Genomic DNA, 23,759 nt, shown 5'->3' with positions numbered 1-23,759 from the left:
AGAAATTATTGATAGTAAATTCCTGTCTTAATTATTTCATTGGGGACAGCTGAGCTTTAGTGCAACAATCTTTCATCTTAAAATTAATATGTTTTGATTTACAGGTGTAGATGCGGAGGATGAGACTGATGAGGTTCTTGGACCAGTGGAACCACCATTCCCGTCACTGACCTACAAACAGAACTTTACCGCATCAACTCTAAGGCATGTGTTTAACAAACCAGGAGATCCGTTCCATCTTTTTCCATTCACACCATTTGAGAAGATCCTACCTTCTGATGCCAAGTTTAGAGGTATGACAAGAGGCCTGTGATATTTCAGTTGATTTATGTTGATATTATTGATTTATATTAAGCTTTACCTTGCTGAATTTCTGAAATGGACTGATCTGCCATTCAGTTTAGGCAGTACCATTTATTATTCGAAGGGGTGTTCCCTGAAAATTTACTGACTGAATAGCGAACAGTGCAGATCTTGGTCTACACTGGTCGCAAAGGCAGAATCACTTGCTTTAAGGTAACGTTTAGCTTAATTATGTTGGATTTGAATCAGTCTTTAGTCCATCTTTCTGAAAAATCCTTACTGGTTTCACATGATGTAGTGCGAGTTTGTTCTTACTGGGGCTTAAGTCTGTGATCCCTGGGTTCGGCAGCTGACACTTTAACCACCGGATCTCTGCTCCCAGCAACTGCTGTGCTTTTTCCTTCGAAGATTTTTTGCTCCCAATTTTTGACAAAAAAAATCCATTGAAGAACTTAATAAATAAAAATCTTGTGAAAATTTCATTAATACTGGTAATAAATATTGTCAAATCATTGACTAAATTTGCTATTTTGCCATTTGTATTTATAATATGAGCAAAAATAAATAAGGACAGAAAATATTTCTCATTTTGAAAAAAAAAAAATGTTGATGAGAGGATGGGGTGAAATTTCCAGGTTAATCGAGAAATCTTTATTTGAAGGCTGTCAGTGGTTTAATTTTTAAGTCATTTTAAATCTGTTGAGTTTTCGTGTGTGCATGTTTGTGGTGGTGAGGGGCTTGATAGTATCAGCTTCTTTTGTATTTGACATGTTTCTGAAATCGTTCTCAAAAAAACAGTGGCTGCTATGTGAGTTTAGATATGTCATATATCATTATATGTTTAAACAAGCACCTGAAATTTCATGTTTCTATGAACATATTAAATTGACAAAATGACAAGGCACTGATAAATTGTTATTACTACAATTTAAAGCATTGAGTTTTACTTTCATTGAGATTTTTCATTCATAATTGATAGAAATGTTTTAATATGAGAATCACTTATATTAAGACAAACAGACCATTTATTTTAGAGGGTAACATACTGGTGTGTCATGGACATATTTTTCTTATTTATTTTCTTTGCTATTTTAGGATCAGGTTATGGATTCCGACCAATTAATCGTGGAGAAGGCGGGTCAGGCAATGAATTCTCCGAGGCCATTGGTGGAAATCATCCGAGGGAACAGTTCACAAGTAAGCTTTAATATTGGAATTGAAATAATATATGCTTCTTAGAAATGAGTGTAATTTTTCTGATTCAATTGTAAAATATTTTAAAATCATTGGTTTTGTGGGGATGAAATTTCTTGGTTTCAGCCACTCCAGAAGCTGCTATTTTGTGGGGACATGAAGCTGTGGATTTCAAATATTAAATGTTGAATTAAACAGAAAAAAAACCCTTTCAATAAGTTATTTATTACATACCTGAATGTAAGTTTTTGACATTTGCTCAACCCACAGCATGCCAGTAACGTCGGTTAGTAGGTAGGTCGGTCGGTCTGTCAGTCAGTATGTAGACCAATCCGTTTCCGGATGATAACTCAAGAACGCTTGGGCCTAGGATCATGAAAGTTAATAGGGAGGATGGTCATCACCAGCAGATGACCCCTACTGATTTTGAGATCAGTATGTCAAAGGTCAAGGTCACAGTTAAACTGTTTTTGGATGATAACTCAAGAACACTTGGGCCTAGGATCGTGAAAGTTGATAGGGAGGTTGGTCATGACTAGCAGATGACCCGTATTGTTTTTGAGATCAGTAGGTCAAAGGTCAAGGTCACAGTGACCAGGAACAGTAAAACAGTTTCCAGACGATATTTCAAGAATGCTTGGGCCTAGGATCAGGAAAATTGATAGGGAGGTTGGTCATGATGAGCAGATAACCCCTATTGATTTTGAGGTCATTAGGTCAAAGTTCAAGGTCACACTGTCCAGGAACAGTTGAACGGTTTCTGGACAATAACTCAAGAATGCTTGGGCCAAGGATCATGAAAGTTGATAGAGAGATTAATCATGACCAGCAGATGACCCCTGTTGATTTTGAAATCAGTAGATCAAAGGTCAAGGGTACAGTGACCCGGAACAGTTAAAACTGTTTCCAGACTAAAGCTTGAGAACGCTTAGGCCTAGGATCAAGAAACTTGATAGGGAGATTGGTCATGACCAGTAGATGTTCCTTTTAGATTTTGAGGTCGGTAGGCCAAAGGGCAAGGACACATTGACCCGGAACAGTTAAATCCTTTCCGGACAGTAACTTGAGAACGCTTGGGCCTAGGATCAGGAAACTTAATTGGGAGATTGATCATGACCAGCAGATGACCCAATAAGTCAACAATAGGTCAAAGGTGAAGGTCACATTGAACCAGAACAGTAGAACTTTAGTTTACAGTGAGCAAATAATTTTTGTTTCTTGTGCAATTACTGAATGCATCAAGGGGGGGCCTTTCGTGTTCTACGAGCTCTTGTTATAATTAAAATTTGTCAATATCTAGACTACGAGCTCTTGTTATAATTAAAATTTGTCAATATCTAGACTGAGCGCTCTTGTTATAATTAAAATTTGTCAATATCTAGACTACGAGCTCTTGTTTTAATTAAAATTTGTCAATATCTAGACAGTTATACTGAATTTCTACCCTGTATCTTATTTCTAGTGGTGATGTTGACATATGAAAGATCAGATGTATTGATTAAAGCCATTACACGACTCAAAGGTTTACCGTACCTTAATAAAGTGATTGTTGTGTGGAATAACCCAGCAGTTCCCTCGGAGAACCTCGGCTGGCCAGATATAGGTGTTCCAGTTGTTGTAAGTATATCTTGAAAGAGGCCTCCATGGCTGAGTGGTTAAGATCGCTGTCTTCAAATCACTTGCCCCTCACCAATGTGGGTTCAAGCCTCACTCGGGGCATTGAAATCTTCATATGAGAAAGCCATCCAGCTGGCTTATGGAAGGTCAGATCAGTGGTTCTACACAGGTGCCCACTCAGTATGAAATAATGCACGGAGGGGCATCTGGGGTCTTCCTCCACCATCAAAGCTGGAAAGTTGCCATATGACCTATAATTATGTCGGTGCGATGTTAAACCCAACAAAAAAAAACAGATCTTGAATGTTTACCTTACCATAATAAAGTGATAATTTTATGGAATATCCCAGCAGAACGCTTTGGGAACCTCAGCTTATCAGATAAATGTGTACCATTTTGTAGTAATAACATAAATTAAATTCTTCTGATAAATAGTCCTATACTGTTACTTATACTGCTGAGCAATACTGGGTAGGAGCCGGGATTGCAGCTTCAACATTTGTTCACTATAGCGACAAGGTTTCAAGACAATGGACATTTATGACCACATGTATGCTGCCAAGATGTTAATCTACATGCTTAAATCTTGAAAATTTTGCTAAAAAATATATGCTTAAATTGCGCAGAAATTTTAATGTTCCAAATTTGACATCTCACATGTTTATTGAAATTAAGAATAAAATCCTACCTATGATATCTCTGCCCCTGTTATCTTGCTTTTTATCCCCCGCCGATGAAATCGGGAGGGGGGTATTGAAATGGCGTTGTCCGTCCGTCAGTCAGTCCGTCCGTCCGTCCGTCCGCAGCCATTTCTCAGTAACTACTTGGTAGAATTTCATGAAACTTGAAATAAACATGAACCAACATACTGCGATGATGCCCGTCAAGTTTTTTTTTTTATTGGTCAATTTCCCTCAGAGTTATTGCCCTTGATTTAATAAAAAATGTCCGTCTGCAGCCATTTCTCAGTAACTAACAGGTAGAATTTCATCAAATTTGAAATAGACATGAACCAAGATACTGTGCTGATGCCCGTCAAGTTTTTTTTTTGATAGGTCAATTTCCGTCAGAGTTATTGCCCTTGATTTAATGAAAAATGTCCGTCTGCAGCCTTTCTCAGTAACTAGCAGGTAGAATTTCATCAAACTTGAAACAGACATGAACCAAGATACTGCGACGATGCCCTTCAAGTTTTTTTTCGATTGGTCAATTTTCCATATAGTTATTGCCCTTTAATTGTTTAAAAATCCACAGATCTGTACATAACAAACCAACCAATTGGAAGAATTTCATTAAACTTCTTTCATTCTTTTCCATGAACATTTATTATAAACATGTGATGTTGTGTACCTACACCTGGTCACCACCTTGGTTCCCCCCCCCCCCGCCATTTTTTTAGCTCACCTGTCACATAGTGACAAGGTGAGCTTTTGTGATCACCCTTCGTCCGTCGTCCGTGCGTCCGTCCGTCCGTGCGTGCGTCCGTCCGTCAACAATTTCTTGTCTGCACGATAGTGGTTTCATTTATGATTTTATTTTAACCAAACTTGCACACAACTTGTATCACCATAAGATCTCGGTTCCTTTCTTGAACTGGCCAGATCCCATTATGGGTTCCAGAGTTATGGGCCCTGAAAGGGCCAGAATTAGCTATTTTGACCTTGTCTGCACAATAGCAGCTTTATTTATGATTTGATTTTTACCAAACTGGCACACAATTTGTATCACCATAAGATCTTGGTTCCTTTCTTGAACTGGCCAGATTCCATTATGGGTTCCAGAGTTATGGCCCCTGAAAGGGCCAGAATTAGCTATTTTGACCTTGTCTGCACAATAGCAGCTTCATTTATGATTTTATTTTAATCAAACTTGCACACAACTTGTATCACTATAAGACCTTGTTTCCTTTCTTGAACTGGCTAGATTCCGTTATAGGTTCCAGAGTTATGGCCCCTGAAAGGGCCAAAATTAGCTATTTTGACATTGTCTGCACAATAGCAGCTTCATTTATAATTTGAATTTAATCAAACTTGCACAAAACTTGTGTTGCCATAAGATCTCAGTTTCTTTGTTGAACCGGCCAGATCCCATAATGGGTTCTAGAGTTATGGCCCTTGAAAGGGCCAAAATTAGCTATTTTGACCTTGTCTGCACAATAGCAACTTCATTTATGATTTGATTTTAACCAAACTTGCACACAACTTGTATCACCACAAGATCTTGGTTCCTTTCTTGGACTGGCCAGATTCCGTTATGGGTTCCAGAGTTATGGCCCCTTAAAGGTCCAAAATTGGCTATTTTGGCTTTTGCAGCCATATAGAGACTTCATTTATGGCTTTATCTGATACAAACTTCCAAAATATCTTCAACAACAATAGATCTTGGATTCCATGACAAATCAGATCCAATTGTAGGTTCCAGAGTTATTTTATATCTGATTACCTCCCCTGATTGTAGTCAAAATGGATTTTTATCAGTAAGTACTTATAGGACTTGTTTGAAATTTCATTATTGTCATTAGTTGGACTGAGCCAATCAGGGTAGATAACTATGGACTGATTTTATGTCAAATTACCTCCCTTAATTTCAAATTAAAATGGATATATCTCTGTAACTAATGAAGATACTGATCTGAAATTTCATTTATGTCAACAGATTTATTTGGCAGATCCTTCTTTTGTACATTTTCTTTTTAATTACTTCCCTTTTACGTTACTATAAATAGCTTATTTTTAGTAACTTTTTTATTATTGGCCGTAGGGAAAAACGGAGACCACTTTTCTGTGGTACAACATGGATGGTACCTCCAATTTTTAGGTGTATTTTGACATATCTGTACCTTGTAAGAATTTTTTTTTTCTTTTTGGTTAAATTTCTTTCCTTTGTTGTTCCTGTCCTTTGGACTTAGATATTTTTTCTGAGGACCTTCTTGTCCTCAAGTGCAATGATAACAGGTGAGCGATATAGGGCCATCATGGCCCTCTTGTTTTTTGTTTTTTTTTCATTTTTCATTTTCTATCAATATTTATAATCAACATGTAAACTGTTGTATCCTCCCCCCCCCCCCCCAGCCCCACCCAAACAAACCATTCATTTTCTTTTAATTTGATTTTGACTAATGAAATTATTTGCTTCTTGGTAACATTCTTAACTTTTTGCTGGATATATTTTTTTGCCGTTCCTCAACTCTGACCCTTTCGGCGGGGGATTCCAATTCATCGAATTTGCTTGTTAAATCCGTGATGACAAAGTGTTGGTTATGGATATAAGTGTCACCCTATGCAATGTATGCAGGTGCATTAGCGAGCAATTCAAGTAATTGATTTAAACTTTAAGTAACTCAGAATGGCCCAAACTGCTGTGGGGGTGAGCCCTGCTATGATCAAGATCTTTATGTGCTTACACTATACAGCTAGATTGCAGAACACAGGTGCCCATCCATACAAGTAAAACTACTCAAAGGGTCTTTTTCCGCCAGAAATAATTGGGAGTTGTTAATATGACTAGCTGTAAATGCCATGTTAAATCCTACTAAAGTTTAAACAAACAAAATATCAACATTAATTAAGTCCATTCATGAATAAAAATATAAGTGGAGCAGTTTTAAAAGAATTTAGATCTGCAAAAAAGGTATGCTGGCTTTCCTTCTACAGTTAGAGAAAACATTGCAATCTGTGACTGCAGAGATACTTCAGAAGTCCTGCAAATTGTCTGTTTCCATTGATAAAACATCCTTTATTTACTTAACAACATTAACATTGTATTTTTACAGGTAGTAAAGATGAGTAAGAACAGTTTAAACAACAGATTTCTGCCATTTGAGGCCATCGAGACGGAGGCTGTGTTGAGTATAGATGATGATTCACATTTACGACATGATGAAATTGTGTTTGGATTCAGGTGAGTCACATGAAGGAAAGACTCAGTTTTCTATTCTAATGTTAGTTTTTATCTACTTAAAAAAATGACAGTTATGTGCATGATCTTATAAGATTCTTTCACTGGTTGTAGGTGCAGATGGGAATATTCGGCCTCGAGGGTAACTGTATTGGCGGTAACGAGGCTCCCTACCGAGTTACTGCCTAAACAGTTACCCGAGAGCCGGATATTTCCATCTGCACCTATAACCAGTGACAGAATCTTTTTCTTGCATACTGATTTCAAGAAATAATAATAAAAATAAAATCAATCGAATGGCTTTCTTTTTAGTATTATTTCTTATAGCAGTGTATTTAAACAAAGCGCGGGAAACCAAAGTCCGTAAACAGGAAAGACGTCATGACGTTTCAAAACAAATAACAATGTTTAGTTCTGGTTTTGTTTTATCAGTTGCTGCGTATCGTTATGAATTTTTGATAAAATAACGTGACTTGAATCGAGAAATATACTATCAGGAACCAATAGGAACTATCAAGGTATTGAATTTTTATTCCGTTTTTTTTAATAAAATATAAATTACTACATAAATCTTCTACATATATGTAGTTCGTAATACGCCATTTGCAGCACGAGAGTCATCTTACACCTCGGGGTGTAAGATGGATTTTTCCAGCACCGGTAAAAATACCGGAAATCCCCGTCTGGTATGCAAGAAAAACAGTTCTTTGAGGTTAGTCTGAATTTTTCTGTGTCCAGGGAGAAAAAAGCAACTTAGAAAAATTAAGCTGACCTGGATTTTTACATACAGTGTTGTTCTCTACACGGAACTTGGTAATCCTTGAAATGTGTCTGATGTGTCAGATAAAGTAATGACTTGAAATGTAGATCTTCACAAATAATGTTCTCAGTAGTATAATGGTAGAGCATCCACTTAAAAGTGCTGGAGGTCATTCAGTTTGAGCCCTGGCCACGTCATACCAAGGAGGTCAAACGTGGTACCAACAGCTCCCTTGCTCGGCATTCAGCATATAAAGGGAAATTGGCCTCTTCTTCTCTCATACCTAAATGGCAGTTGATTTTATCAAGAGGTCAGGAATTATCAGTAGAAGTTGTGGAATTTGTTTTAACCTTAAAAAAAATTAGTATAAACTTGTCCTGAGTTTGATCTTGCAAAATTGCCATGGTAGTCTTGTGCTGCAAACTGACTTTTAAAGTTGTATGTTATTTACAGGGTATGGAGAGAGGAGAGAGACAGAATTGTAGGGTTTCCAGGGAGATACCACGCCTGGGACGTGAAGCACGATGCATGGCTGTATAACTCAAACTACACTTGTGAAATGTCAATGGTTCTTACTGGAGCAGCATTCTTTCATAAGGTTTTTAACTTAACTCATATGAGCCGTGACATGAGAAAACCAGCATAGTGCGTTTGGGACCAGCATGGATCCAGACCAGCCTGCGCATCCGCACAGTCTGATCAGGATCCATGCTGTTCACTTTCAAAGCCTATTGCAATAATTTGAAACCAAATGCACAGCCTGGTCAGGATCCATGCTGGTCGCAAACGCACTATGTTGGTTTTCTCATGATGCAGCTCATATACACTTCCTGACTGGCATGCTGGTCAATAGTCAGCGCTATTGCAAATTGTATTATACTTTAAAGAAGATAAATATCCATTAAAAATTCGGACCGCGTTGGTAACCTATTGGTAGAGCATCTGCTCTCAGTGCTCTGAGAGCAGGAGGTCGTGGGTTCAGACCCTGGCCGCTTCATACCAAAGATATAAAAAATGGTACAGGAAGCTCCCTCGCTTGGCACTCAGCATTAAGAGGATAGTGCTAGGGCTGGTCAGCCCGGTGTCAGTATAATGTGACTCGGTGGGATATCATGCCACGTGTCTACGGTGTGATAATCCAGTGAGGTACACTATAAAGTTGGGCATTGTGCTCATTGCTACAAGTAGACACCGTCGTTTATATGACTGAATATTGTTGAAAAAGAAGTTAATCCCGAACACACACACATACATTAAAAATTCAGAACTAAGAATTTTGCCTGTTGATGAACGTTCCAAGTTTATTTGTTTTGATAAGACATTGAAAGTTTCAAATTAACTTGCAATTAACTTCATTCGCAGATTGTTAAGTTGTTGATTATTTTAATGTTTGTTTCAGGGTTTCTGATTTTGTGACAGTTTATATTATATTTCAGTATTATGCCTACCTCTATAGTTACACAATGCCTCAAGCAGTTAGAGATAAAGTGGATGAGTATATGAACTGTGAAGACATTGCCATGAATTTTCTTGTATCCCATATTACCAGGAAACCTCCAGTGAAGGTTTGTAATTTGTGATTTATAGGTAATTTTCTTAACATTTAGATTTAGGGGGTTCTGTGACTTGAGTGTCTAAGCTGGCTGACTTCTCATCACTTGCCTCTTACTACTGTGGGTTCAAAACCTTGCTTTGAATGTAAAAAGTTTTTCCATGTGAAGAAGCTATCCAGCTGGCTTGAAAAATGTTGTTGTTTTACCTCCCACCAGATTCTAACCCTTTCATTGGTTGAGTAGTGTCACGTGGTTGCCCTCTATATTTCTATAGAGGGTCAGTGGGTGACCCTACATGAGATTTGCAATTCAAAATGGTGAAAAAATTCTTCTATATTTCTTCTTTGATTATGATTTAACGTTTCATTTTTAGGTTGACTATTCAATGAATGAGGGAGCTATCCTACTTGACTCGGAGAAGTAATTAAGTGGTCAATAAAACAAATCAGTTATTGGGTATGCATAGCCCTCTATAAAACATACTGACCCTACATATTTCCGTGGAGGGTCAGTAACAAACCCAATAATAGTGTTGTGATGCTTATAAGTGTACTTGGGGTCTTCTTCCACCATTAGTTGTGAAGTCGAAGTATGGCCTATGATTGCATGGACATGACATTATTATTAACAAAATCCAAAAGAATATACTGACAGGTATATTTTTTATGGGAGTGATATTTCAGAAGGCTTTAGTTTAAAGCTCTCCAGGTGTATTATTGTGATTGTCCTATGTCTGTCTAGCTTCATTAACAATTTGACTCTAGAGGTCACAACTTTGTCTTAGTCTTAAAGAAACTTGGTCAGAATATTTACCTTAAGTTAGTAAAATCTCTGACAAGTTCAGTACTGGATCTTTTGTCTTAAACTGGACACTGACTTTAGTTAGATACTAAAGAAACATCGTAACTATATAGATATTAAACTTTTTTAACATGACATTATTATATTCATGTTAATCGCTTTGGCATTCTTCAGCCATAAAAGTAACTCAGCACACACATGGCCTTGTGACCTAAACAGATGATGTCACTTTAAACCTGCCAATTACAAAAACAAACAAGTATGCATGTTTGAATCTTGAAATTTTAATTACACTTGTTGGGCAAAACTGGAGAAGCTGTCTTTATTTATTTTTTTTACAATTGTAATGGATGACCAACTTTATTACTTGTTTCAGGTGACCTCTAGATGGACATTCCGCTGCCCTGGTTGCCCCCAGCAACTAGCCCTTGATGAATCCCACTTTGAGGAAAGACATAAATGTATCAACTTCCTTGTTGAAGTGTATGGTTATATGCCCCTGTTGTACACACAGTACAGAGTCGATTCTATTCTGTTCAAGACCAGGATCTCACATGATAAGCAGAAATGTTTCAAATTTATATAATATTAAGTATTAACCCTTACCTTGCTAAATTTCTATAATGAACTTGTCCATCTTCCAATTTGGACAGTACCATTAACTGTTAAAAGGGGTGATTACCAAAAAGATAGTGTAGATCATGATCAGACTGCACGGATGTGCAGACTGATCATGATATACACTGGTCGCAAAGGCAGAATCAATTGTGTCCAGCATGGTAAGGGTTAATGGTAAAATGAAATAATCTGGAATGTCTTTAAGTTAATGGACTTCTTTCAAGTTCGGTAATATCAGAATTAACTAAATGATTGCTTTATGCTGTATCACCAGTGCTACTATAATTTTTGTTCCGAGATCAGTTGTTAGTTCAATACTGTGAAATCATTTCATTTTGTGTCCAGAAAATTTCAGTTTTCAATTTTGTGGACACAAAGTTTCTTTGTTATGATCAACTGATCAAAACAGCTGCTTCCTATCTATATATTAGTTCATAGATTTTTAATTTCTAAATAAAAAATGAAATGGAGTTTTACTTGTGATTAAATTTCATGGATTGACTGAACTAAAAATCCGCAAAAATTAGTCGACATTGAATATGAATGATTTCACGGTAGATTGTTACTAAAATGAAATCTGAGTTTCCATAGTAATTGATATAAGAAATGATTTTTTTTTATAATGTGTAACTATGTAATTGTTTTTTTTTGACAAACGACACAAATCTTTTGAAGTACAGTAAGAATTCCTGATATTTTTTCTTTATACACTTATGATGTTCACAAAACATTTTAGTTCCCAAGTTGTATTTGCAGTATAGGCAGATTTTTTATTAATTAGTTCTTTGGTAACAATTTACAAATATTTGCCACTACATATAGATATCACATGCTTATCTTGCCACCTACAAAAATTTGTCATATATGAGTTATTGCGATTTTCATTACTTGTATGCAAACATTATTCCTTATACATAATGATAGTCATCTGCTAAAAATTGTCAAATAATTTCATCTGCTAAAAATTTCAAATAATTTTAATCGAATTGTTCTCTTCAGGTAAATGTTCCTGTTTAAACCTTCATATATTGGTTTAACAAGTACATTTCTAACAAGTCCCATAGAAATGTTTGAATAACATGAAATGTTGAGAATTTTAACACATTAGACACATACTGAAATAAAGATTGTATTCCTGCGTGTATGTTAACATGTATAACTCTGAGCCTTTCTTTTTTAAAACCTTCTTCTCCATACCTCATCAAACTGTTAATACAACCAGTATGCAAGTACATAGACTCTTCATCTGTCAAATAGAGACACAACAGACCTTATTTTTTTGTAAGATGCTTATAATTTCAGTATATTATGCAAATTTTCTGAACACTTTATTGATCATATTTACCAAAATCATGAGAAAGCCCAGGGCTGAGTATACAAATTAGATGTATGGAAGTTCTATTCTATTCTACCCTATTTTTATATGGCCACAGTGTATAATGACCTAGAGACTTCATAGTTTGATTTCTGTGTGCTAGTTGTTATGTCTTGTTAGTAGCTTAAAAGTGTCCCTAAAAACCAGCATTTTAGTCTTCATTTTTTGCATACCGGTATATTTCAGTCAACTTTTCAAGTCATAATGCAGTAAAATCATGTATAAATAATATATATACTATTGTTTATAAAATGTGTATAGTATATAGAATGATATAATTGTTTTTACAATCGTTTTGAAAATATTTCCTGATGGTTATAGATATTATTGTGTATTGTTAACCTTTCTTAAACCTAATGAATTTTTTACCAGCTAGAATACAGCTGAATTGTTTGAAATATAACATTTAACACATAGTCGAACTTTGTTCTCTTAAACACGACGGGAATGGCCAAATTTGTTTGAGTTTTCTGTAGTTCAAGGTGTTTGAAAAATATACATTATGTAGGGATTTTGAGTTGGAGTGAAGGGTGATGTTCTAGTTAGCCAAATTTGTGTGAACCAAGTTCAACTGTATTAACTGATAATACATTAGCATTCCAGCCACCCGTATTTCTGGTCGAAAATGCTGGAAAGGGCATTGGCTTACTTAAACTGTGCAAGATGTTATGCCAGCGTTTTTAAATTCATTTTTAATCATGTGGCAAAAAAGCAGGTACCGTTTACTGCTTTTTCGGCCTGAAAAATTGTCCATTGTTGAATTACGTACAGTGATTTTTAGCTCACCTGTCACAAAGTGACAAGGTGAGCTTTTGTGATCGCGCGGTGTCCGTCGTCCGTCGTCCGTCCGTGCGTCAGTGCGTCCGTGCGTCCGTGCGTGCGTCCGTAAACTTTTGCTTGTGACCACTCTAGAGGTCACATTTTTCATGGGATCTTTATGAAAGTTGGTCAGAATGTTTATCTTGATGATATCTAGGTCAAGTTCGAAACTGGGTCACGTGCCTTCAAAAACTAGGTCAGTAGGTCTAAAAATAGAAAAACCTTGTGACCTCTCTAGAGGCCATATATTACACAAGATATTCATGAAAATTGGTCAGAATGTTCACCTTGATGATATCTAGGTCAAGTTCGAAACTGGGTCACGTGCCTTCAAAAACTAGGTCAGTAGGTCTAAAAATAGAAAAACCTTGTGACCTCTCTAGAGGCCATATATTTCATAAGATCTTCATGAAAATTGGTCAGAACATTCACCTTGATGATATCTAGGTCAAGTTCGAAACTGGGTCACGTGCCATCAAAAACTAGGTCAGTAGGTCAAATAATAGAAAAACCTTGTGACCTCTCTAAAGGCCATATTTTTCATGGGATCTGTATGAAAGTTGGTCTGAATGTTCGTCTTGATGATATCTAGGTCAAGTTCGAAACTGGGTCACGTGCGGTCAAAAACTAGGTCAGTAGGTTTAAAAATAGAAAAACCTTGTGACCTCTCTAGAGGCCATATATTTCATGAGATCTTCATGAAAATTGGTCAGAATGTTCACCTTGATGATATCTAGGTCAAGTACGAAAGTGGGTCACGTGCCATCAAAAACTAGGTCAGTAGGTCAAATAATAGAAAAACCTTGTGACCTCTCTAGAGGCCATATTTTTTATGGGATCTGTATGAAAATTGGTCTGAATGTTCATCTTGATGAAATCTAGGTCAAGTTCGAAACTGGGTCACGTGCCTTCAAAAACTAGGTCAGTAGGTCAAATAATAGAAAAACCTTGCTAACTCTCTAAAGGCCATATTTTTCATGGGATCTGTATGAAAATTGGTCTGAATGTTCATCTTGATGATATCTAGGTCAAGTTCGAAACAGGGTCATGTGCGGTCAAAAACTAGGTCAGTAGGTCTAAAATAGAAAAACCTTGTGACCTCTCTAGAGGCCATACTTGTGAATGGATCTCCATAAAAATTGGTCAGAATGTTCACCTTGATGATATCTAGGTCAAATTTGAAACTGGGTCACGTGCCTTAAAAAAACTAGGTCAGTAGGTCAAGTAATAAAAAAACCTTGTGACCTCTCTAGAGGCCATACTTTTCATGGGATCTGTATGAAAGTTGGTCTAAATGTTCATCTTGATGATATCTAGGTCATGTTTGAAACTGGGTCAACTGCGGTCAAAAACTAGGTCAGTAGGTCTAAAATTATTAAAATCTTTTGACTTCTCTAGAGGCCATATTTTTCAATGGATCTTCATGAAAATTGATCTGAATTTTCACCTTGATGATATCTAGGTCAGTTTCGAAACTGGGTCACGTGCGGTCAAAATCTAGGCCAGTAGGTATAAAAATTGAAAAACCTTGTGACCTCTCTAGAGGCCATATTTTTCATGAGATCTTCATGAAAATTAGTGAGAATGTTCACCTTGATGATATCTAGGTAAAGTTCAAAACAGGGTCACATACCTTCGAAAACTAGGTCAATAGGTCAAATAATAGAAAAACCTTGTGACCTCTCTAGAGACCATATTTTTCAATGGATCTTCATGAAAATTGGTCAGAATTTTTATCTTGATAATATCTAGGTCAAGTTCAAAACTGGGTCATATGAGCTCAAAAACTAGGTCACTATGTCAAATAATAGAAAAAACGACGTCATACTCAAAACTGGGTCATGTGGGAAGAGGTGAGCGATTCAGGACCATCATGGTCCTCTTGTTTTTATAATTTTTTAATCTAAACTTGAAGAATGAAATGAAATTTTACACTTAGATGAAGTCTTTGTAATTTGGCGTGTACTTGTTTATATAAAATAACTGTAATACTGTTTTGTTTGTAATGATGAAATGAAATTATTTGTACAGTTTTCTGTTTTTGTGATTAAGTCAATATGTTTGTGTTCTGAGAGATCTGTAAATGAAATTTTTGACGTTTTGTTTTGAAAATTAACATTTTTAAAACATTCTTGAAAGTATTGAAATATATAAAGAATTTCTTCTTTCATTTTTAATGTCAGAATGAAATTCATATAATGTTTGATTTGTGTATTTTTAAGCTTTTCCATGTATGATACATGTAGTAACATTTTAAGGGATAAAATATTTATCCTTATACGATACTTACAATATTGATATCAGTATGTGTTTTGCTTTTTGATTTATCTCCAACTTGAAGATTTTTTTCCATAGTACAGATAAGTAAGATCAAAAAAGAAAAGTAGAATGTGATATTTTATAGCAATTTTTAGGTGATTCCTTACCTGGCATGGGTGGGTCAGGATAATGGATGCTCAACATCATGGAAGTAAGAAACTATGTATCTATTTAAGCTAAGCATTGCAGTAAAATGTTAGAAATTTCGTTTCTAAAATGAATTGAAGGATTTTATGTTTTCATCCACAATTTTACCTGTGTATCAACTTAAACAGTGGTATCTTAAAACAAAATGAACACACAGGCCTATACATTTCACTTGACCATATCATGGAATACATTGTATATTTATACTAAATATACAGACAATTTGTTTAAATTTTCATTTCAGAAGGCTTTAAAAAAAAACAAGTGTCACTGGTAATCAGAGTTTACAGGATATAGAAAAAAAAGATCCTAAAACGCAGAAGTACTTTAAAGTTTGATAAGAATTTATGTCAGTCAAAAGCTATACATAGCTTATGTTTATAATGTTATTTTATCTACTGACAATAAATAAATATTGACTTGACTTGACTTTATATAAAACAGATGTGTCCATTTTTAATATGTACATGTATTTTGTTGAAGTGTTTTCATTTAATTCTAGTCTGTATAGAGATATATGTCAAGGGTAATGAATAAGTTTTGAGACTGTATGTGAATATATACTTATTGTCATTTAAACTTTGCCTGCATCATTTTCAGTTTTTGAAAAGAAAAAAGACAACACTTACTTTTAGCATTAGGAAAATACCTAATTTTCCAGTAAACTAATTTAATAATTCTAAAATTGAGAATTGGTTCAATGAAACGGGTGATTTGGTTTGAGTTTTGCCAGATTAAGGTAACATTTTATTCTGTTAGGATTTTGCCCATATACCATTCGTTTGTTGAATGATGTGTTACAGTGATAGATGTCAATCTATGTTTGAGCCACACCATGAGAATACTAACATAGTACATTTGTGACTAGCATGGATCCAGCCAGCCTGCGCATCCTGGCAGGCTGGTCACAAAGCCACTATGTTGATTTTCTCCTGGTGTGGCTCATTTTGTTATTGGTATATAATAATTATATATTAATGTGTATTATTTTCAAAAGGTGCTTTTTGTGATGTAGCATTTTTATTTCTGATGATATGGCAAACATGTTCATTTATTTTTACAATATTTTATATTGTATTCAGTTTAATTTATTAAATCTCTTAAATATTTGATATACACCTTGTAATAGAATAACCAGCTTACTGTATGATCCACCAAATTTGTAACAAGAGTTTTGGGTGAATTTTGTCTTAACTTTAAAAAAAAAAAAGATCAAGATGTAACTTTTAAATTGTTTTAAAAACTTTCAGGGGTAGTAAAAAGTGGTCTACTATTAGCTCGACTATTCGAAGAATAAGTAGAGCTATCCTTCTCACCACAGCGTTGGCGTCACACCTTGGTTAAGTTTTTCGTACCAGTCCACATTTTGACAAAGTCTTTTGAGATAAAGCTTTGAAACTTTCAACACTTGTTTAATCACCATGTCCAGTTATAGGCAAGAGCACCTAACTCCATCGAGGATTTTGGCAGAATTACCAGTACCAGTTCATATTTTGTGTAAAGTGTTTGACATATGGCTTTGAAACTTCTATCACTTGTTCAGTATAATAGTCTCTGTCTGTAGGCAAGAGTATGTAACTCTATCATCTATTTTGGCTGAAATATGGCCCTTTTTGGACTTGGAAATTGGTTCTGTTTTCGTATAAGTCCATTTTTTGTCAAAACTATTTGACATATGGCTCTTAAACTTTGAACACTTGTTTATCATCATGATTTCCATCTGTAGGCAAGAGTACATAACTCTGACAACTATTTTGGCTGAATTATGGCCCTTTTTGGACTTGGAAATCAGTTAAATTTTTCATACAAGTCCATATTTTGCCTAACCAGTTTGTCATATGGCTTTGAAACTTTGACCACTTGTTTTCCATCACAGTCTACATTATATAGGCAAGACTTCATAACTAGGCCAAGGACTTTAACTCAGTTTAGCCCTTTTTTGACAAAGAAATAGGTTTCTCATACCATTCCATATTTTGTTTAAACTGTTTGACTTTGAAACTTTGAACACTTCATTACTGTCATGGTCACACATTGCCATTTAGTACAAGACTTATCGAAATCCACAAATACAGGAACATTGTTTGTCTAAACTTTTTTTTTAGCGATGAGCTTTTGTGATCGCTCAATGTCCGTTGTGCGTCGGCCGTCGTGTGTCCGTCAACGTTTTCTAAAAAAATCATCTTCTTGAAAACCACTGGGCAGAATTACACCAAACTTCACAGGAATGATCCTTGGGTGGTCCCCTTTCAAATTTGTTCAAAGAATTAAATTCCATGCAAAACTGTGGTTGCCATGGCAACCAAAAGGAAAAACTTTAAAAATCTTCTTATCCAAAACTGCAAGGCTTAGAGCCTTGATATTTGGCATGTGACTTTATCATATGGTCCTCTATGAAGGTTGTTCAAATTGTGCCCCTGGGGTGAAAAGAGGTCCCGCCTCGGGGGGCACAAGTTGTACATAGACTTATATAGGAAAAAAACTTTAAAAATCTTCTTGTCTAAACCCACAAGACCTAGGTCTTTGATATTCGGTATGTAGCATTGCCTTGTGGTCCTCTACCAAAATTGTTCAAATTATAATCCTGGGATGAAAAGAGGCCCTGCCCCGGGGGTCTCACGTTTTAGTCAGACTTATATAGGAAAAAAACTTTAAAAATCTTTTTGTCTGAAATTGCAAGGCCTAGGCTTTTGATATTTGTTATGTTGCATTGCCTATTGGTCCTCTACCATAATTGTTTAAATCATGTCCCTGGGGTGAAAAGAGGCCCTGTCCTGGGGGTCCCAAGTTTTACATAGACTTGTATAGGAAAAAGCTATAAAAATCTTCTTGTCTGAAAGTTCAGTGCCTAGGCCTTTGATATTTGGTATGTAGCATTGCCGAGTGGTCCTCTACCAAAATTGTTCAAATTATGCCCCTGGGGTAAAAAGAGGCCCCGCCTAGGGGGTCACATTTTATATGAGTTATATAGGAATAAATAAAAAAAATTCAAAAATTATCAGATCATATTTCCTAGACTGTTTACTCATAATTACCTGATGACCCCAAGCAATTAGGGGTCACTTGACTGTGACCTTGACCTACTGACCTGCTTTCTTGTATTTTAAGATGCAGCCTTGAAATTTGGATGACTTGTACAGTTTTGCACACTGATCTTGAAACTGACTTTCAGTGACCATGAATGTGACCTACTGACCTACTTTCTAATATTTTAACACCAGTTTGCCATTTTAAACATGTGGCTCATACTACTCAGGTGAGCGATTCAGGGTCATCATGACCCTCTTGTTTTCTTTTGTCTGAAAATCTGTATTAATATTTTGACCCCATTCTTCAATCAATTCTTCAAATAGTCAAGCGCGCTGTCATCTGACAGCTCTTGTTTCGAAGGCAGTCTTTAATGTGGTATTAGTAGTTTTTGAAGTGTAAAATTCTTCTATGTGAAAGTGTTCAGATATTTATCTGCAAAATTTTACAGTTTACTGTGACAAAAATTTTGCTCTAAGACTAAGATATCCTGAAAGATTTCCAACATTTCATTGACAGATGAAATCAAAACTTTCTTGTGTCCAGAAAGATGGAAAACACTTCTTGATGATAAATTCTGAAGTAATCAAGATTTTTAAATGATTGAAAAAAATTCTTGCAACTTAGCCTTGAGTTCTTCAAGATGATGTATAATACCAGTGTTTTTAGCTCACCTGTCACAAAGTGACAAGGTGAGCTTTTGTGATCGCGCGGTGTCCGTCGTCCGTCCGTCCGTGCGTGCGTGCATGCGTCCGTCCGTCCGTAAACTTTTGCTTGTGACCACTCTAGAGGTCACATTTTTCATGGGATCTTTATGAAAGTTGGTCAGAATGTTCATCTTGATAATATCTAGGTCAAGTTCGAAACTGGGTCACGTGCCATCAAAAACTAGGTCAGTAGGTCTAAAAATAGAAAAACCTTGTGACCTCTCTAGAGGCCATATATTTCACAAGATCTTCATGAAAATTGGTCAGAATGTTCATCTTGATGATATCTAGGTCAAGTTCGAAACTGGGTCACGTGCCTTCAAAAACTAGGTCAGTAGGTCTAAAAATAGAAAAACCTTGTGAACTTTCTAGAGGCCATATATTTCATAAGATCTTCATGGAAATTGGTCAGAATGTTCACCTTGATGATATCTAGGTCAAGTTCGAAACTGGGTCACGTGCCTTCAAAAACTAGGTCAGTAGGTCTAAAAATAGAAAAACCTTGTGACCTCTCTAGAGGCCATATATTTCATAAGATCTTCATGAAAATTGGTCAGAACGTTCACCTTGATGATATCTAGGTCAAGTTCGAAACTGGGTCACGTGCCTTCAAAAACTAGGTCAGTAGGTCAGATAATAGAAAAACCTTGTGACCTCTCTAAAGGCCATATTTTTCATGGGATCTGTATGAAAGTTGGTCTGAATGTTCATCTTGATGATATCTAGGTCAGGTTCGAAACTGGGTCAGTAGGTCTAAAAATAGAAAAACCTTGTGACCTCTCTAGAGGCCATATATTTCATGAGATCTTCATGAAAATTGGTCAGAATGTTCACCTTGATGATATCTAGGTCAAGTTCGAAAGTGGGTCATGTGCCTTCAAAAACTAGGTCAGTAGGTCAAATAATAGAAAAACCTTGTGACCTCTCTAGAGGCCATATTTTTCATGGGATCTGTATGAAAGTTGGTCTGAATGTTCATCTTGATGATATCTAGATCAAGTTCGAAAGTGGGTCACGTGCCATCAAAAACTAGGTCAGTAGGTTAAATAATAGAAAAAGCTTGTGACCTCTCTAAAGGCCATATTTTCATGGGATCTGTATGAAAATTGGTCTGAATGTTCACCTTGATGATATCTAGGTCAAGTTCGAAACAGGGTCATGTGCGGTCAAAAACTAGGTCAGTAGGTCTAAAAATAGAAAAACATTGTGACCTCTCTAGAGGCCATACTTGTGAATGGATCTCCATAAAAATTGGTCAGAATGTTCACCTTGATGATATCTAGGTCAGGTTCGAAACTGGGTCACGTGCCTTAAAAAACTAGGTCAGTAGGTCAAAGAAAAAAAAACCTTGTGACCTCTCTAGAGGCCATACTTTTCATGGGATCTGTATGAAAGTTGGTCTGAATGTTCATCTTGATGATATCTAGGTCAAGTTTGAAACTGGGTCAGCTGCGGACAAAAAACTAGGTCAGTAGGTCTAAAATTATTAAAATCTTTTGACCTCTCTAGAGGCCATATTTTTCAATGGATCTTCATGAAAATTGATCTGAATGTTCACCTTGATGATATCTAGGTCAATTTTGAAACTGGGTCACATGCGGTCAAAAACTAGGCCAGTAGGTATAAAAATAGAAAAACCTTGTGACCTCTCTAGAGGCCATATTTTTCATGAGATCTTCATGAAAATTAGTGAGAATGTTCACCTTGATGATATCTAGATAAAGTTCAAAACAGGGTCACGTACCTTCGAAAACTAGGTCAATAGGTCAGATAATAGAAAAACCTTGTGACCTCTCTAGAGACCATATTTTTCAATGGATCTTCATGAAAATTGGTCAGAATTTTTATCTTGATAATATCTAGGTCAAGTTCAGAACCGGGTCACATGAGCTCAAAAACTAGGTCACTATGTCAAATAATAGAAAAAACGACGTCATACTCAAAATTGGGTCATGTGGGAAGAGGTGAGCGATTCAGGACCATCATGGTCCTCTTGTTATCAATAAGTGTTCTATTTGATGTGAAATTATTGAGAGAAAAAAAGACCTAAGATGGAAAAGATGAATGAAATGGTAACTTGGTTACATTATATATCATTTAATTGCAAATGATTTTCTCAAAAGCAGTTAAATGTCTTATATTCAAGAGAAACCAATGAAATGCTTAGATCAACAGGGAGAGTGCAGCTCTACGGATCATGGGGTCTTTGATTTGATTGCAGGGCGAGACAATTATGTTGATATAAGATATTGTGTCTGAAGTCCTTTCGTTCTACACCTCTGATTTATGTTGAGAAGTTGGCATTTACTTGCAATACACATGTTTGTACTTGTACAAAATCCAGGAAAAATGCTTGGTGTAACATACTGAAATACAGTTGAAAAAATGGCACAGAACACAAAAGCAGAAAAATAAAAACATATATTAAAAAACCTTGTTACAAAAAAGATGGATCGATCAATGACTCATACTGATGGAGCACATAAGTCAGATATGTAAATGACGTTGACTAACTACCTATAAGCAGATATAACCAATGTACCCAATAAACAAAATATTAATTTAAATAGGTGGAACTCTTCCATTCAGTTGGTAAGCCAAATTAAAATTTTTAGTATGTTGTATGCTGATTGGTTGTAAAAACAAAGTTGTATTTTACACATGTCAGTTGATATTGAATAGTTGTATATACATTTACCAAGCTTTTACTTGTACAGGTTTATTTAGCACTTCCCTTGCTGCGCTTGTTAGAAAAAAATTATAACATGTACTACTGATTTGAAAATATACATTTGAGCCGCACCAGGAGAAAACCAACATAGTGCATTTTCGACCAGCATGGATCCAGACCAGCCTGTTCATCCACACAGTCTGGTCAGGATCCATGCTGTTCGCTTTTAAAGCCTTTTGCAATTAGAAAAACCATTAGTGAACAGCATGGATCCTGACCAGACTGCGCGGATGTGCAGGCTGGTCTGGATCCATGCTGGTCGCAAATGCACTATGTTGGTTTTCTCCTGGTGCGGCTCATTCGAACCTGTTTAAATGGTGACCTGTAGTAAGCAGTCTCTTGCCTAAAGCAGCCAGTCAGCAAATTTCACAAACTGACTTTTTATTCTGATTTCAACCTGTCTTAAGCAGTTAAATTAAATTGCTCCCTTGGCTGGCTGCCTAGCACAGGTTTGACTGTATATATCTTCCCTTGCTATTAGTTTAATCTGTTGCGTATTTTGTATCACCTTACTCAAAAAAACTGGAACAGCTTGATGAATTTATTTTGTGTTTTTAGCTCGATTGAGCACAAAGTGCTCAAGGTAAGCTTTTGTGATCGCCCTTTGTCTGTCATCATCAACAATTTGACTGTTAACACTCTAGAGGTTACAATTTTTGCCCAGTCTTAATGAAACTTGGTCAGAATGTTACCGTCCAATATTTCTTGGTCAGAATGTTACCGTCAATAAAATATTGGACAAGTTTGATATTGGGTCATGTGGGGTCAAAAACTAAGTCACCAGGTCAAATCAAAGGAAAAGCTTGTTAACACTCTAGAGGCCACATTCATGACCATATCTTAATGAAACTTGGTCAGAATGTTAATCTTGATGATCTTTAGGTCAAGTTCAAATCTAGGTCAAGTGGAGTTAGAAACTAGGTCACCAGGTCAAATCAAATGTAAAGCTTGTTAACTCTCTAGAGGCCACATTTATGACTATATCTTAATGAATGTTAACCTTGATGATCTTTAGGCCAAGTTTAAATCTGGATGAGGTGGGGTCAAAAACAACGTCACCAGGTCAAATCAAAAGTAAAGCTTGTTAACGATCTAGAAGCCAGATTTATGATTGTATCTTCATGAAACTTGGTCAGAATGTTAATCTTGATGATCTTTAGGTCAGGTTCGAATCTGGGTCATGTGGGGTCAAAAAATAGGTCACTAGGTCCAATTAAAGGAAAAATTAGTTTACACTCTAGAGGCCACATTTATGACCATATTTTCATGAAACTTGGTCAGAATGTTAATCTTGATGATCTTTAGGTTAATAGGTCAGGTGAGCGATACATGGCCTTCATAGCCCTCTTGTTTTCTGTTTATAAATACTGTCTATAAACATTTCATTCAATGAATTTATATGTGCATTGTAACTTATGTAACAACAGCCATTTAAGGCTGGCCATGTTGTACTAGAGATTTATAACTAGAACTATATACAACAAACTAGATGGATTGAACTGATGGGAATGAGACACAGGGCTTGACAAAAAAACTGGTCCATTTGTTAATATAAGTAGAAATTGGGTTCCCCTTTAACTGATGCAGTAATTTAGGAAGACATGAAGTCAGAAGTAAATGCCATGGACTGACAAGTACTGTCACATATATTATAGGACCTTTAGGAATTTTGCCAGTAACTATTCTACAGTTTTCTGTATATTATGTTTGCTTTGTTATACTACAATGATTATTTGAGTAGATCTCATATTTTTATATAAAAAAAAACAACATGAAAATACATTTTGAAACATGTTTCTTTTTGTTTTTCTTTTATTAGTGTTATTCAAGTTGTAATTATGCTTACATATTTGACAAAAGTTTGAAATACTTTCTTGAAAAAGAAGAGTCC

At 35.9% G+C, this 23,759-nt stretch overlaps 1 protein-coding gene across 1 annotated transcript in view; it reads left to right on the top strand.

Moving 5' to 3' along the window:
* The window catches only part of LOC123540528 (exostosin-like 3), a 41,597-nt gene extending 17,935 nt beyond the window's left edge, over window positions 1-23,662 (top strand). Inside the window, exons 4-10 of the mRNA XM_045325619.2 lie at window positions 105-293; window positions 1,399-1,500; window positions 2,960-3,114; window positions 6,887-7,014; window positions 8,225-8,369; window positions 9,208-9,336; window positions 10,502-23,662. Of these exons, the coding sequence (XP_045181554.2) occupies window positions 105-293; window positions 1,399-1,500; window positions 2,960-3,114; window positions 6,887-7,014; window positions 8,225-8,369; window positions 9,208-9,336; window positions 10,502-10,711 (1,058 nt within the window). The 3' untranslated portion in view covers window positions 10,712-23,662. The remainder of the gene's footprint in view (window positions 1-104; window positions 294-1,398; window positions 1,501-2,959; window positions 3,115-6,886; window positions 7,015-8,224; window positions 8,370-9,207; window positions 9,337-10,501) is intronic.
* The last annotated feature ends 97 nt before the right edge of the window (window positions 23,663-23,759 follow it).

Source organism: Mercenaria mercenaria, chromosome 16, assembly GCF_021730395.1.
Source record: "Mercenaria mercenaria strain notata chromosome 16, MADL_Memer_1, whole genome shotgun sequence".
NCBI classification, from domain to species: Eukaryota; Metazoa; Mollusca; class Bivalvia; order Venerida; family Veneridae; genus Mercenaria; species Mercenaria mercenaria.
Note: the sequence above shows the minus strand (reverse complement) of the source record. Positions and strands in the feature narration are given on the sequence as shown.